The 16,663-nt window shown below is 34.6% G+C and overlaps 1 protein-coding gene across 1 annotated transcript in view; it reads left to right on the top strand.

Annotated features, from left to right (window-relative positions):
* The window catches only part of LOC107646487 (nuclear pore complex protein NUP214), a 26,889-nt gene continuing 10,475 nt past the window's right edge, over window positions 250-16,663 (top strand). The window contains exons 1-16 of the mRNA XM_021108088.1: window positions 250-896; window positions 978-1,186; window positions 3,922-4,090; window positions 4,384-4,530; window positions 7,415-7,539; window positions 8,231-8,343; window positions 9,426-9,565; window positions 10,146-10,311; window positions 10,409-10,532; window positions 10,631-11,398; window positions 11,848-12,000; window positions 13,003-13,060; window positions 13,643-13,776; window positions 13,848-13,972; window positions 14,994-15,330; window positions 15,669-15,864. Of these exons, the coding sequence (XP_020963747.1) occupies window positions 686-896; window positions 978-1,186; window positions 3,922-4,090; window positions 4,384-4,530; window positions 7,415-7,539; window positions 8,231-8,343; window positions 9,426-9,565; window positions 10,146-10,311; window positions 10,409-10,532; window positions 10,631-11,398; window positions 11,848-12,000; window positions 13,003-13,060; window positions 13,643-13,776; window positions 13,848-13,972; window positions 14,994-15,330; window positions 15,669-15,864 (3,175 nt within the window). The 5' untranslated portion in view covers window positions 250-685. The remainder of the gene's footprint in view (window positions 897-977; window positions 1,187-3,921; window positions 4,091-4,383; window positions 4,531-7,414; window positions 7,540-8,230; window positions 8,344-9,425; window positions 9,566-10,145; window positions 10,312-10,408; window positions 10,533-10,630; window positions 11,399-11,847; window positions 12,001-13,002; window positions 13,061-13,642; window positions 13,777-13,847; window positions 13,973-14,993; window positions 15,331-15,668; window positions 15,865-16,663) is intronic.

Raw genomic sequence — 16,663 nt, 5'->3', positions numbered from 1 at the left:
TGCGGGAAAATGAAAAAAATTTGGTAAGCATAAGCCAGCTTTGAAAAGCTCCCTCCTAGGTGCTTTCAAAAGCACCCCTAACTTTTAAAAGCCGTAAGCACAAGCACTTGGGCTTTTTAATTTACCAAACGCAAAATGACGTGCTTGTAAAAGCACAAGCACCTCTTAAAAAAGCTTTACCAAACCCAGCCTTATTCACAAAAGAATTCATCTCTAACAGAAGAAAAAGATAAGGGTCAATTAGTCATTTTTTATTTGTTAGGGGGCAACTTGTAATGAAAAAAGTCAGGGCCGAAAAGAGGCTTTACAGCCTTTACTCGTTAAAAGGAAACATCCCGGTAACAAGTAATAACCCAGCATCTCGACCGCTCCTCTCCCGTCCTCCACTAAACTCACCTCATCTTTGCCCTACTCAGCAGTCTGCACCGCCGCATCGCCACCCAGTATCACCCACCAGCCGTCAACCCAACCCTCCCATTACGACCTCCTCCAGCGAAGCTTCTCGTCGATAGCTTCGTTCCTCCTGACTCCGCCGCTCTGCTTTGCCATCTCTTCCCTGCCTTCTACTTCGCCACTCTAAACAGCTACTTCTCGTTGCGGCGGCCAACTTTGGGCGCACTCGCTTCCGCTTATTAACTACCTAACCGTACATTAGGCATTGTTAACAGTGTACATATCAGACACTATGGGCACTTCCGATCCACCAATCAAGGTCGACCTAGAAGACGAGCTCGAAGGCGAGCTAGTTGGTACCAAGGATTACTTCTTTTCCAAGATAGGCGAGTCCGTACCGTTGAAGCCCGATGAAGACTCCAACTACGACCCTGAATCCCTTCCTTCTCAGCCTCTTGCAGTCTCCGAACGCTTCCGTCTCGTTTTCGTCGCTCATTCTTCGGGTAAATATCCTAGTTTACTTCATTTCTGGTAATGTATTTGGTCCTCACTGTTGTTAATTTAGGTTTTTATTTTTATTTTAGGGTTCTTTGTTGTAAGGACGAAGGACGTTATTGATTCGGCAAACGAATTTAAAGAGAAGGGAAGTGGTTCTCTTGTACAACAGCTGAGTCTCGTTGATGTCTCTATTGGTAGGGTTCACTGTTTGGCTCTTTCCACGGATAACTCAACTTTGGCAGCTTCGGTCTCCGGCGACATACGGTTTTACTCTGTACCTAATTTCTTGAATAAGGTATTTTTTTTCCCATCATTTTGTTGTTGTTATCATTATGCTAAATGTTGATGTATTTGGATGCCTACTTTTATCTTTTTCTGTATCCAGAACTACTTTATACCTAGCTATGCCAGAGTGTGAAAACACTACTTTTTCTTATTTATTTGTTTAAGCATTTTAGTTTTGTTGGGGGAAGTGCCCAAATGGCTTTGTAGGTTCCTGAAACCCAAATATTTGATTGGTCTCTAATATGCTATTACCAAAACATTGAAACTTGAAAATTTTTGGACGAGAGGTTTGGGAAATGAAGAAATGCTAGACATACAACTAGCATTTCCCTATAAAAGATCCCCCAAAAGTGTGACATAAGCTTTAGTATTATCCATCGAGTTGGACTGGACCTGAGGAAGGTTTTGCTAAGTTAAATTGTGATGGAGTGTCTTTATGGATGAGAACTGTGCTGGCTTTGGCTGTGTGTTGCGGAATAGCTCTGGCAACTGGGTTTTTGGGTGCTGTGGTCCTGTTTTCGGCAACGGGGTTTTGCGAGCTGAGCTTTGGGCAGTTTGGAGAGGTCTATACATGGCTTACCAGCAAATGATGACAGCTGTTGTGTGTGAGACTGACTCTGCAGATGCTTTCTATCCAGTAAACCACTGGAAAATCCCTTAAGAGCATGAGGAGAGGGATTTGATCCAGCAGATTTTTTATCTGAAGTTGAAAGCTAATTGGATGATTCAGTTCTCTCTCATTCAGCGGGATGCTAATTGAGTTGCAGATGTGATGGCCAAGTTGGGAGCGCAGAATGATGGAATTGCAGTAGATTGGATTAATCCAGCTATGGAAGTCGAGCCAATTCTTGCTCAAGAGATGGGTTAGGGTGTTGCATCCCTGCCCTGCTGTTTTCTTTCGTTCCTTTGTCTTTGTTTTTATTTTTCTTCTTTTTTTTAAGTCTCACATCAACAAAAAAATTATCCATCTTTACAACTCCCCTATCTCTTCTTGATATGTTCTTTATTGCTGAGACTTCTCCATTGTCATCATAATGCATTTCATTTGATATTCTGTTCCTCTGGCAAGCTTGTAATGCATTCTCTAATTTTTGGTGCCTGAAGTTTTTGATATCTTCTGAACAACTCTGGCTTTTGCATGATCATTGTTAGTAGCTTGCAGTTTGTTGGAACAGTCATTAGGATATTGTATCACCTTATTGTATATTTTACTAAAGATTAAATTAAGTGCAATAGCTAATCAATGAGGAATTGTAGAAATAGTCAATAGCAATGTATTAAAAACTACAGTTGACTAATATTCTACTATTGTTATGATGACCCCAGACCCCATCTCATCTTGAGGCTAGTTAAGCTCTCAGATTATTGAAAGAAAGACATACAGACCTTGTATTTCCACACTGGCATTTAATAGAGTTAATTAATGATGTGCTGTTGTTGCAGGCTTTTTATCCTCTTAGTATTATTATTATTTATTATTGAGTTTTTCTTTGATGATACTTTATTTTCTAGTGTGCTCTTTGCATTTGTCCTACAAGAATTTCTTTTTCTATAGGAACAAGGCTCTCCTTATGTGTGTATAACATCTATTGATTGCTTAGAATATGTTTCTCACATGTTCTTACATCATTACATACTTTTGTTTCTTTATAAGCACATCTTATGTGGAATTTATGGCGAGTGTTGCGTGTTTTAGGTTACTTGAGCAGTTTTCATGATTTATTTTTCATGTTTTTTAATAGAATTGAGGAGGCCAAATTTTGCATTGAATATACATTTGGTTGCAGCTGAACGCTCGTTTTGATAAGGTTTCTTAAGCACATTGCTTGAAATGGGATACAATTATGCTTTCTGTATATATTTGTAACACGGTTTCATTTATTTAGACAGGGGTTCAATATCACATAGGAGGGCATGAGAAGCTTTCTTAGTTTATCAAGATGATTTATGCTTTCCATTTTTTTGGCTCTTTGCTTAGGTGGATACTTTATCCTCTTTAATATGTATTTAATCTCCACCTTAATAAGCTCCTTTCTTTTTTCTAGAACAGAACCCCCACCCCCCCAAAAAAAGAAAACAAACAAAAAATAAAACTGCACCAAAACCTAAAGCAATTCTGACAATGGCATTTACGGCAACAAATCCTTTTGGTGATGCCATTGGTAAGGGGATCCTTTGGTAATCCAAGAATCACTTTTGCTCCCTTCCTAATTAGTCATCTCTTCCCTTAGAATGTTGGCACTTCCAAGAATCCCTTTTATAGATTTCTTTTAAATAGGTATTATTTTGTGTCCTTCAGTTGACACCACTCAATCTCTAGGTTTGTAACATTTCTCCTTGATCTCTCCTTAGCATCCACCCTCAACCAGAAACATTAGCAACTGGTTTAGCTATCTCCTAGTGTGACTTCGCAGTCCCTAGAAAATTTTTCTCTCTTAACACTTGATTTACTAGACTAGGATCATGTCCAGCCTGAAGTCTCATGTACTCTCTCAGTCTCTTGTTGGTTGAATGATTATCCCTATCCCTAGAAAAAATAGCTTACACAAGAATTTGCTGGATGCTAACACTACTGCCTGAGTGTTTTGGTTTAGCTTTTTGATGGGGTTTCTGTAGTAGAAATGTTAGTTTGGGACATTAGCTACTTTTGCTCTTTTAAAGTTTCCTTATTCTTAGTGTTTGTCCTGTTTATGATTTTTTAATTTGTAATGACAATCTGTTTTTTATTGCATCATCATTAACCAGGAAGTGAAGCAGTCTTTTTCCTGTTCACTCAATGATTCGGCCACCGTCAAGGACATGCGATGGATAACAACATCAGAAAATTCATTTGTTGTGCTTTCAAATACGGGAGTGCTATATTATGGAGAGGTTAATTCTCCCCTTAAATGTGTGATGGACTCTGTTGAAGCTGGTATGATACTATCATTATTCTGCTCTACTTTATTTGCCACCTTATTATCAATATTTGCTATTTGGTGTTTATTGATTTGATGGGTGAAATTCCAGTGCTAGACAGTATGAGTTAATTTCAATTTCAGTCTGCTACATTATTTGCTTCTCTACCATAGCTTCAGTTATTATTTTAGTTGTTATCTGGTTGTTGGGGAATCTTCATTGCAAAGATTCTTCACTCTCTTCCGTTTGGTTCATGCATACTTATTTTCATGTCTAATCTAATTACTTGTTCTAATTTATTTCTTCAAGTTGATTGGGGCATAAAAGGGAACTTTATTGCTGTGGCAAGAAGGAATGTTCTAAGTATTTTATCGGTTAAGTTTGAAGAATGGATTTCAATTTCGTTATCCTTCAAATCCTGGATTGGTGATTCTGACCTGAATTGTAGCATAAAAGGTTTGCATTCTCCTCTTCATCTCTCTATTTTTAATACACTAAGATATTGTATATGTGTATGTGCTCATGTTGGCTATTGTCTTTCAATATTTAAATTCTTTACAAATATATTAGCAATGATTCGATCAAAAGGACAATATCCCAAAGCTATTAAACGAATATGATTAGAAAAAATAAGTCACTACTCTTTCATACTTGCTCTCTGAGCTTGAGATCAAGATTTAATATATATTTATAGTTTTTAGGCAATCAAGCATAACAAAAAGCAGCAGAATCTAGCTGCTGATTCAATCTTTTATTATGGTAAAACATATTAGTTTTGGATGATTCTCATTATACATAAATCCCTCCAGTTTTTTATTCTATTTTTTTTCTCATTATACAAGGTTTCAATCATAAGGACAGTATGTCAAAGCCATTAAATCAATTGGAATTATAAGTCACTAGTCTATTTCTTACTTCCTCAGAGATCAAGATTAATATATATTTACAGTTTTAGGCAATCAAGCATAATAAAAAGTAGCGGCAGTGAGGGAATTAAAATCTAGCTGCTGAATGCTGATTCAATCTTTTATTAATGGTAGTCTTCGATCAAGATGTTCTCGCATTCCCCATTTGGGCAATTATGGTAGTCCCCCCTTCTACCCGATGGCCAGCTCCCTCTGCTTCACCTCCCCTGGTATTGTATGGGCTGCACTTGACACTTTCCAAGACGGCCTATACAACCTTCCTTCTTTCTCCCACGTAGTTTGTTGGTCAAACCAGGGATTCTTTTTCGGCCTTCGGGGTCAACCCGGTGGATTCTATGAAGGCGGCGGTGTGACCAGGCCATCATAAGAAAATACAGCGGGGAAACATATTGGTTTTAGACTTATACATGTAAATACTTCCAGTTTTTTATTCTAATCTTTTCCCTGTTTTCCATGTTGCTTTAAGTTTGGAATGCCTTAGGAGGAAAAGACGTCAATTGGTTTAACCACACTTTTCAATGAAATTTTAATATACAAGAAGATGCCAAACGAGTGGAGGAAGAACATTTTGGTTTCTAGGGGATATATAAAATTGCGGAAATTGCAGAGGGATCAAACTCATGACTTATGAGTCGTACCATGAAAATATGGGAGAGGATGATAGAACGGAGGTTGAGACAGGAGACAAAGGTCTAGGAAAACCAGTTTGATTTTATGCCAGGTAGATCCACCATAGAAGTTATATACATGCTAAGGAAAATGATGGAGAGATACCGGAGTAATTAAAAAAAAAAGCTACATATAGTGTTTATTGATTTGAAAAAAACATAAAATAAGATACTAAGACAAGTCCTATGGAAGGTTTTGGAAAAGAAGAATGTAAGGATTGCATATATTCATGTAACTAAGGATATGTATGATGGGGTTACAATTAGTGTGAAGACTCAATTTGGTGTAACAGAGGATTTTCCCATTGGTGTAGGATTGCATCAAGGTTCAACTCTAAGTCCATATATTTTAACATTAGTTTTGGAAGTGCTTATTGAGCATATTCAGGAACTCATGCCATGGTGCATGTTTTTTGCCTATGATGTCGTCCTTATGGGAGAATCATGAGAAGATTTAAATCAGAAGCTAGATTTATAGAGAGAAGCTTTCATGGTGTGTGGTTTGCGCATAAGTCGCGATAAGACGAAACATATGGAATGTAAGTTCGGTCGAGAGGGGGAAACACTAGCATAGAAGTAAAATTTGGAAATAGCATTCTACAACAAGTTAAGCATTTTAAGTATCTTGGGGGTATCATACAAAATAATGCAGAAATTAGGAAGTACAACATAGGAATCAAGCTGGTTGGTCAAAGTACGTCTGATTTTATATCCGACAAAAAGATACCATTAAAACTTAATGACAAATTTTATCGCATTGCCATTAGACCGAACTATGTTATATGGAACAACGTGTTGGACCACAAAAAGTGAGCATGAACATAAATTGAGTGTGACAGAGGTGAGGATGCTAAGATGGATGAGCGGCCATACACGTATAGACAAAATAAGAAACACAGATATAAGATAATGTTGGAGTAGCTCCTATAGAAAAGATGGTAGAATCTCGTCTTAGGTGGTTTGGATATGTGGGAAGAATATCAGCAGAACATCTTGTTAGGAAAATGGATCAGATAGAATATAGACAGGTGGCGGAAAGTAGAGTAAGATCCAAGAAAACCATACACGTGGTGGTCAAAGGAGATCTATGAGTAAACGGTCTCACTACAAACATGATACGTAATAGGACGTAATGACATCGTTTGATTCATGTAGCTGACCCCACCTAGTGGGATAATGTTTTGTTGTTGGTTTGACTTGAGTAGAAAAATATTTTAGAGGGTAAAGTATATTTTTTGTTCCTAAAATTTGGCAAAAGTTTCAAAAATATTACTAAGTTTTATTTTTTCAATTTTGTCCCAGAAGTTTTCGATTTGCATCAAATATATTCCTGGCCGCTAATTTTTCAAAAAATTTAGGACCAATTCAACAATAATTTCATAAGAACAACCTTCAACACAAACAAATCAAGCATAATTTTCCTGCATTTTTGTTGGATTGGTCTTAAATTTTTTGAAAATTTAGCTATCGGGGATATATTTGATGCAAATCGAAAACTTTTGGGATAAAATAAAAATTAAGGATATTTTTGAAATTTTTGCTAAACTTCAAGAACAAAAAATATACTTTACCCTATTTTAGAAGTAATTAAAAAGTTGGTATTACACTATTAGGAAGTGTCAATAAGAAATGCACTTCCCCATTTTATTTTTTGCTTGGATTTTGGTGTTGAAAATTCAATACATGGTGCTGTTTCTTTGCTATGCAGAACGTCTAACATAAAGTCTTTTCTTTGAGATGTACCAGTGGATTCTGTCAAGTGTGTTCGATCTGATTCCATTATAATTGGATGCTTGCAATTTACTGAAGATGGCAAGGAGGAAAATTATCTTCTCCAAGTTATTAGAAGTAGAAATGGTGAAATTAGGGCTGTAAGTGTAAAATTCTTGCATTTGCTTTTTGGTATCATGCATTTATTACCTATTCATGTCTATACCTCACCATATGTATTAAATTTACATTTGCTGGATCTTGAGAATGATTGCATGCTTTCACTAAAAGTGAATTTGTTTATAATATTGCTTGGTTATTGGTAAAATAAATATTTGCGGTTTAGCATTCTTTCATGATAATGTATCTAGACCTCTTTTTTTAGCTATTAGTAAATTTTTTGCTGGACATGCATTTGTTTGCCCTTGCTCAACAGCTTAAATGAATTGATTCTTTGGCTGGGAACTGAATTTGGTTGATCATTGATCAAACGATCAAGAGAGTGATTCTCCTTCAAATCTCAAATTATACATCTTAAAATAGTACCTAATGTCACTATAATTAGTTTTCCATGATGGAAATATCTTCAGTTGTAGTTGTACTCAACTAATATTTTTTAATATTAAAACTTGCTTTTAGCCCCACGTGTTTATGGATTTGGTTTTAGTCCCTATACTAACTACTAAATGGATTTTGATGTGAATTCCTATACTGGTACTCCTTTAGTAGTTAGTCCCTAACTGGTTATGCAATAAAAATAAAAATGCATTGGTATGGATGCTGTAATAACCAAAGGAACTTGCATTTGTTTTTACATGCAGCATTAAACATTTTTTTTCTTTTTTCTTTCAGGGTTGTTCTGAATTTGTTGTCCAATCTTTCTCTGATATCTACCTAGGACTTATTGATGACATTGTACCATTTGGAAGTGGACCCTACCTTTTATTGGTGTACCTAGAACAATGGTAATTGTTTTGCATTTCATGGCTTGACACTCCGTTCACCCCTTATTTCCCCCGTTTTGAATACATGTTAAAAGCTTCATAACATGAAAGCTCTTTATTGCTTTTACTATTTGGTTTTTAAGCATGCATAAAATTTGATGTATGTTGTCATCCTGACATTATAGATATCTCAAGATATAATAAGAAGCTTCATTTTGCTTTAGCCTACATTGGCTAAAACCAAATCTAGGTCTATTTTTGAACACAGTTCCAACTGTTACAAAATAAAATAAGAACTTCATTTGTTGCCTGATCTAGGTTTATTGGTCTTGATGTTCTGCTTTGAAAATAGATTCCTTGTTGTCTTTAACATTTTTCTGGAGAATTATGAGTGTTTATAAACATTTCTTTCTGTAACAAGAAATTTTTTATTTTACCATAAAATACATAAATTAACATTCTAATTAATAGTTGACAAAATACAAAGGTACAACATTGACTAATTTATAAGTACAATTTTTCTTATTATAATTATAATTTCAAAATTAAATTATACATATAAATATATATCAATATGTTATAATGTCAAAATAACAGATTTTCTGACAAGCATGTTTTTTGTGATAGAATTAGACACTTAGCATCCAGTTGGTGTAGGTCATGATATTTATGGGGACTTCCCTCTTGAACATGTTGAGAGATTGGAAACCTATGCTTTATACATAAATCTTTTGTTTTTTGCTTTTCATTTTGTATAAGGGATCCCTTATCCCCCAATTTGTATTATCCTTGTCGTCATAATGAAATTCTTTTTTTTTTATCACACAAAAATGTCACATTTGAAAATAGATGAATTGTAGCTTATTTTAATGTTGTAAAGAAGTGGTGAAGACTGAAGAGTATCCTTTAGAAATAAAGGAGGGGAGTGAAACATAATAATGCTTTCTATAAAGGGATAAAGTTATATTTTACTCTTGATTAAAACTTATTTGATGGTCATCAATATCATGCCTTGAATTATAGTTTATTTATAAGAAGAATTATATTGGAAATGAACTTGATTTTTTCTAATTTTTAATTTTTTACTTTTTGAATAACTATAGCGAGCTTGCAATCCATGGCAACAAGAAGAATACGGATCAGCACATTATGTTAGTAGGTTGGTCAGTGGATGATTATAAGAATGAAGCTGTGCTTGTTGATATTGAAAGGGATAATTGTGTTCCAAGAATTGAGCTTCAGGGTACTTCCAAACTCATTTCTTTTTATGGTACCTCTTTTGTTTCCATCAGAAAAGGCAGATATCAATTAATGGAAATACATATTTCTTATGCCTTTTTTTTTTTGGTTTCTTTTTTCCCCAATGAAAGTAGAAAGTCATTTTTACATAAATAGAATCAAGCAAATTTAGTGACCTCTGTATCGTGAGTTCTTGAGATAATGGAAGTTCCTAAGGAGGCGTCTTTAGGGGAAAATATTTGATAGACTAAGGAGTTAATGGAAAAGATAGCGAAACTTTTGTGTAACTTTGTGAGATCCAAACTCAGCCATAATAATCCAGGAAAAGTTGTCTGTTGGGCTTTTATTTCATCGAGACAGTTGCATCTAAAAGTTGAAGAGAGGATAGGCTTCCTGAAATCCAGTTTCTCCATATCTATTCAGGATTGTAGAAAACCCCTACAAATGCAATCATATGCTTTCTTGACAAACCCCCCCCCCCTCCTCTCTTTCGCACGCGCGCACAACACAAATGAAAAGTTCTATATTTACTTGGTGAGTATAAATTATATTTTATGTAAGTTCTTATGCACTTTCATTTTCAGAAAATGGTGATGATAATTTGCTCTTGGGTCTATGTATTGATAAGGCATCAATATATCAGAAAGTGGGAGTTGAAATTGGTGTGGAGGGAAGGAAAGAGCTCTCACCACATTGTGTTCTCATATGTCTTACATTAGATGGAAAACTTGTTTTGTTCCATGTTGCTAGGTATGTTATTTGAAGTATGTTTTCTATTTTGTCAGCTGTATAGATTTTTCTCCACATGGAATTTTCAAATAAAATGTTGAGAAGGAATTGTTTTTAGTCTTGCAGGCCGTGAAGTTTCAGCTGATGTTCCTGCTGTCATTGAGGGAGATGCTTCTTTGAAGCTACCCGTGGAGAATCCTTCCACTGTTTCTCATGGATTTCAGAAAGAGGAATCAGATCAGGTGTTTTTGGTCTTCAACTTTTGGATATGAAACAGAAGAGTTATTGCATTGACTGTTGGGTCTCAGTTAATGACAATTCTGATAATAATTATGTGCAGGCTTATGAAGTAAGTGAGAATCAGAAATCCAAGGCTATTGCCAATTCTAATCAAGTGGCAAAAACTGAAGATTTTGTTAAGCACCCAGAGGTGGAGTCACTGTCAAATTTGAAGTCTAATATTAAGCAAACAGTTCAAAATGTAGTAGATCTGAACCATGCCACTGATAGTAATAGTGCATCTACCTTTGAGCAACGGGCAAACTTAGGTCAAAATCCTGCAGCACTTGGATCAAATATTGGCTCTTTTATGACAAACACTCATTCTGCTACTCCTGTTTTGTCATATAATAACACTTCACAGAAAACTACTGTGATGTCTAAGGTTCCATTGAATACAAACAGTCCATGGGACTCACAGAGACCTTCTCATCATTCACCTAGTGAAACATCTTCAATTCCAAAAGGATCTGACTTCTCCTCATTTTCAACGTCAAGCCCTATTGGTGGTGTGGGTTACCAAAGTCAAATATATACTAGGGGCAGTACAAATGTTCACAGTACCAAAGTTCCTGGAAGCATCGATCAAAAACCCTCTCTTGTACAGGACAATTCTGCCATTAGGCCTATTCAAAGTACAGAACAAGTTACTACAATAAGATCCGCAAATACACAACCAGTCTCAGCATTTTCCTCACATTTGTCTTTGAATGGAAATGCAACAGCTGGCAAGTCTTCTACTCGGAAATTTCATCCTTCTAATGAGCAGCATGGAACTCCATCAATGCTTGGGATCTCAAACTCTGATTTATCAAAGCCGTTTAGCAATGTATTATTTCTGAAAATGTTTCATAGTTCCATATTTGACAGGGTAGTACTGAAGAGAGTATGTTAAGGCCTGTTTCATTTTTGTATTTTTGTTTTCTTGTTTTCATGTTTGATGTTTTTATTTTAAGAATTTTCCGAAGAAAAAAGTGAACATTTTAGAGGATTATATGTTTTCACTATATCTAAGTTTTTTCTTCATAAAATTCTGAAAAAGAAAACTGAAAGATGAAAATAGGAAGCAAAGTGGAAACGAGAGGCCCTTAATTGCTCTTTCCATCTTGCCACTTGTGCCAAAAGAAGAATCTAGACTGAGTTCCATATTTTTCTTCCTCTGCTATTAGTTTACTTTATTATTAGATGAGTAGAAAGGATTTAGAAGGAGAAAAGATAGGAACTCTTATGCAATTCTTTTCCATGTTTTAATTCTTCTCTTTTTATTCTTTTCTCTAGATCAATGAGATGACAAAAGAACTGGATCTACTGTTGAGGTCGATAGAAGAGGCTGGTGGATTTAAAGATGCTTGCACTAAGTCACTAAAAAGTTCAATTGAAGCAGTGGAGCAAGGCATGGAGACCTTATCTAGAAAATGCAAATTTTGGATGGTGATATTTCTTTCCTTTCAATTTTTTTTTTCACCTTTCCTGTTACATAACATCTTTTCCATGACATCTCTTGTTGTGGATAATATAATGTTTAATTTTTTACTTGTATTATGGTATTGACTTAATACAGATTATTTTTTAAAGTGCTGTAGAGATCCTGATTATATACCACAGCAATATTACAATAATAAAACCTCTTCCCATTTGATGGGGTTATCAATAATTTTTAATTGTGTATATTTGATACAGTCGTGTATATTTTTAGGCTAGATTAGTTGGTCCTTGATCCTGTTTTTGTCTTCAAAATTCAACAAATAGATGACTTAAAACATTGTACACGATGGAACTATTCTATAAATTGTACTATACTATGAAACTCAGGCTTTAATCTAATACATTGGTTACATTGGAAATATTGTGAATATTAATTCTACGTCATTAAATTTTGTATGTTATTAACAACTTAAACAAAAAGGGATGGGTTGGTGCTTGTATCACATTCGTGGCAAGAATTTCAACTCTGCCATAAATATGAGCGCAGTCTCTTTCTTCAGCTCAATTGGTAGTCCTAAATTCACAATCCACAGTGGGAGCAATAATTTCCTAATGGAAAATCTAGCTACTAAGATATATCTCAACTCCAAAATCAGAGAGAGGGTCACTGATGGTATCTTCAAGTTTGCCCTCTCTCTTAAGTCTTGATCTTTATGCATATCTCAACAATTGCTTTATTTATATTAAACACATACATGAAGCAGTTGTTGAGATATTCATAAACATCAAGACTTAAGAAGCTCTAGAAATGACTAGACTGGACTTTAGGGGAGCTTAGCATAAATAACCCGTTTCTTTTCACTATTGGGGTTTTATTTTAATGTTTTTTATTCATTAGGTATTCCCTTGCTCTTTTTCTGTTCTGTTCTTGTTGGTGCTGTTTCTTTTTTATGTCGTTCATATTTTTTGAGGTGGCTCATTTTCAAATGTCTGTGCTTCACTATGCAGTGCCAAACGGAAGAACATGTTGAGGAGGTTCATTATCTACTTAATAAAACCATACAAGGTGATGTTTACATGCAGATGCGTATTGTATTTTTCTCTTTAATCTGTTTTTATTTGTCCTTTTTGTATTTACTTTTTTATGTATAACAGTAAAGAGTGTATCAATGGTGACAGTTATAGGATTTCAAGAGTAATGTAAAGAAGTTATCTTACATGCTTTTTATTTTAAAAAAATAATAAAATTTTATTGGAGATCAATATATTGTCTCCAAATGAATTAAGGGAGGTATGCGTTGTTTAAAACTAGAGGGAGTAAAGTGTAATCAATATATCTCAAGATGGGGTAATTGTAATTTGCCATTGATTCCTTGAATATATCAGGTTGTTCAAGGCTTTAAGTTGGTAGTAGTCAGGGAGAGAAATAAGCAATAGGGTAATCAGATATTGATATTAGTGATGTATTGCAAAAGGCAAAACACAGGTCCAATTCATTATAGCATTAGTTACTATATTCACCATAATGAAACAATTAAACAAGTGATAAACAATGAAACATTTGGATATTCTAACACATCTAGTCTTTCCTTTTCATTAAAAAACCTGTTATTCTTTTTACTTAAATGGTTATCTTGTTGGATGACAGTTGTGGCACGAAAAATATACATGGAAGGCATATATAAACAAGCTGCTGATAGCCGATATTGGGACCTCTGGAATCGCCAAAAGCTGAATTCGGAACTAGAGCTAAAGCGACAACATATTTTGACTCTGAATCAGGTATTGGTGATATTTTTCCAATAAGGGATTCATGATGCCTAGCATTTAACAATTTTGTTCAATTGTTTCAGGATTTGACATATCAATTAATTGAACTGGAGAGGCACTTCAATGGCCTTGAACTGAACAAGTTCAGTCAATATGGTGGCCGTAATATAGATCATGGAGCTTGTCAAAATAGATATGGACCTCCTAGGTATGATAATTTGTAGCCACTATTAGAGCTTATACATTATACTTAATCCACTTAACAGGTATACACAACTTCAATTGTAGATATGTTGGTTTTCTTCTATATCCATTATCTCATTTTCCTTAGGTATTTTGTAGTACAATTCCTTTATATACAGATAAGCTTAGATATCAAGTAAACTCCTGCCTGCTTCACATTCTGCATGACTGCATGTCTCATCTGTCTTTTTAGTCTCCTTGCACATGTGTCTGCTCTAACTGTGTTCCTCATGTGGATTCAGGCTTGGTTTGGTAAAGCTTTTTGGAGAGGAGCTTGTCAAAAGCACAAGCACCTCGTTTTGTGTTTGGTAAATTAAAAGCTCACGTGCTTATGCTTGTAGCTTTTAAAAGCTAGGGGTGTTTTTGAAAGCACCTAAGGGGGAACTTTTCAAAGTTGGCTTGTGTTTATCAAAATTAAAATGTCTAATATAACCCTATAAAATAATAAATATCCAAAATTTTCCTTATTAATTATTAGTACAAAAAGAGTAATTATTCTTTATTATATCTATGTCTATTATGGTCCTTTTTACTTTTAAAAGTTATTTTACCAAACACAATTATGGTGCTTGTGCTTATCCATTTTTAGTTTGATTTTACCAAACGCAGGTACAGAGCTTTTAAAAAGCTGGCTTTTAAAAGACAGCTTTCATAAGCTACTTTTAAAAAGTAAAAGCTTTACCAAACCAAGCCTCAGAGTGGTCAAAGAGGGTTACTGGCTTACTGCATTTGTGTATCTTGGTGGTTGTTGGGTTCTATTTTGTTGTTGGTAGAGTCTATTTGGTCTTATTTTTGTAAATCTAACACACTGATTATTCTTCTCTCTCTATGCTAAGTATTGATTTACTAGTAGATAAATAAACAAATAAACTGGGTATGATGAATAATAAACTATATGGATAGGTATAAATGCTATAGACTTTGACCTTTTTCTGTGTATTGTTTTACTAAATTATAATTCCCTTTTTTTTCTCTCCTCTTTGCAGACACATGCAGTCAATGCATAGTCTACATAATGCAATTAGTTCACAACTTGTAGCTGCTGAGAATCTCTCTGAATGCCTTTCTAAACAAATGACAACATTGAGTTTAAGCTCTCTACCTAAGGAACAAAAGAATGTGAGAGAGTTATTTGAAACAATAGGAATTCCGTTTGACAATTCTTTTGGCTCTCCAGCCATGAAAGATGTGAGGACCCCTTTAGCTAAGCAGCTTGTCTCTGGTTCGACTTCTAAGAAAGATCAATCTAAAAGAATTCAAACCAGTGCTATGAAGAGTTGTGAACCAGAAACGGCTAGGAGGAGGAGAGACTCACTTGACCAGGTATTAGTCAGTTACTGGTTGGTTCGGTTTTATCATACAACTATGCCACACAATTAAGCAAGCAGATTGGTTAATGCTGCTCAGTTAATTGCTGTGGGTAAAGATTTGATTTTACTTTTTATCTCGCACTGCTGAAATTCTTGATGGAAAAGAATTTCTACTAAAAGGAAAGACACATGTAAAACAAGCAACAAAAGTCTAAAATTTTAAAATTAGTGTTGGATGCAGAATTTTCCGTGTCTTTCTTTTTTTGGATGGGATCTATATGATAGAATGTTCTGATGGATATATTGCATTTATTAATGGTTATGATGTGGGTTTTAACAACTTGGGTGCAGAGTTGGGCCTCCTTTGAACCACCTAAAACCACAATCAAAAGGATGCTGCTAAAAGAACCGCAGAAACCAAACCGGAATGGATCATTCTCTTCGTTGAAGAAAGAAAAGGTTCAAACTTCTATGATGACAGAATCTGCTTCTCAAAAATCAGATGCGGGAACACCTTCAATTGCTTTCCCTGCAACTAAAATGAAAGGTGAATTGAGATTAATTGTTTATCCTTTTTTTCCCCTCTAGGTATTCGATTAATAGTTAATCTGACATACTATTGACCATGCTGTCTGACTTTGGTCTTTCTCTACAAAATAAATTTATTTAGAATGGAAGTAATGTGATTAAGTGTAATTTACTTAGTGTAATTAAAAAATAATTGAATACTATGTACAGTAAAAAAATGATATTATTGAAGGATAAAATTAAAATTTATTTCTATGTATCGTTTTTGTCCCCAACGTTTTTGTCCTATTTAAGTCTTTAACGTTTCAAAATTGTCACAATTTTGTCCTGCCGTCAATTCTGTTAACGGATCCCTAACGGCAGGATAATATTGAGTCAACTTTAAAACGTTAGGCACTTAAATAGGACGATTGAAACGTTAGAGATAACTTTGGGATTTACCCCAAACGTTGAGCTCTTTAAAAGATATCGGGTTTTGATATGATTTTTCATAAATAATTTTAAAAAATGAGGCATTTTTAAAAAATAAATGGTAATTCTATGATTTGTGCTTTTTTGTTTTTGTTCATAAATGACCGAAAAATTTTAGAAAATGAAAAAAATTTAATGGTCAAATTTATCTCTGATTTAACTTATTCAAATAAGAATAAAATTTTACTACCAAACAAAATATTTAATCAAGTCCAACTAAGATATACCTGTTTTCAACATTATGCTTGCATGCATTCCTCTTCTTTAGAGAATGCAGTCTAAAGAGCAGGAAAAAAAAAAAACGCTAATTTTATGTTTTTTATATATATATACATATTATATTTTCT

This window comes from Arachis ipaensis, chromosome B01, assembly GCF_000816755.2.
Source record: "Arachis ipaensis cultivar K30076 chromosome B01, Araip1.1, whole genome shotgun sequence".
NCBI lineage: Eukaryota > Viridiplantae > Streptophyta > Magnoliopsida > Fabales > Fabaceae > Arachis > Arachis ipaensis.
The sequence above is the reverse complement of the archived record's forward strand: the minus strand, read 5'-3'. Positions and strand labels throughout refer to the sequence as shown.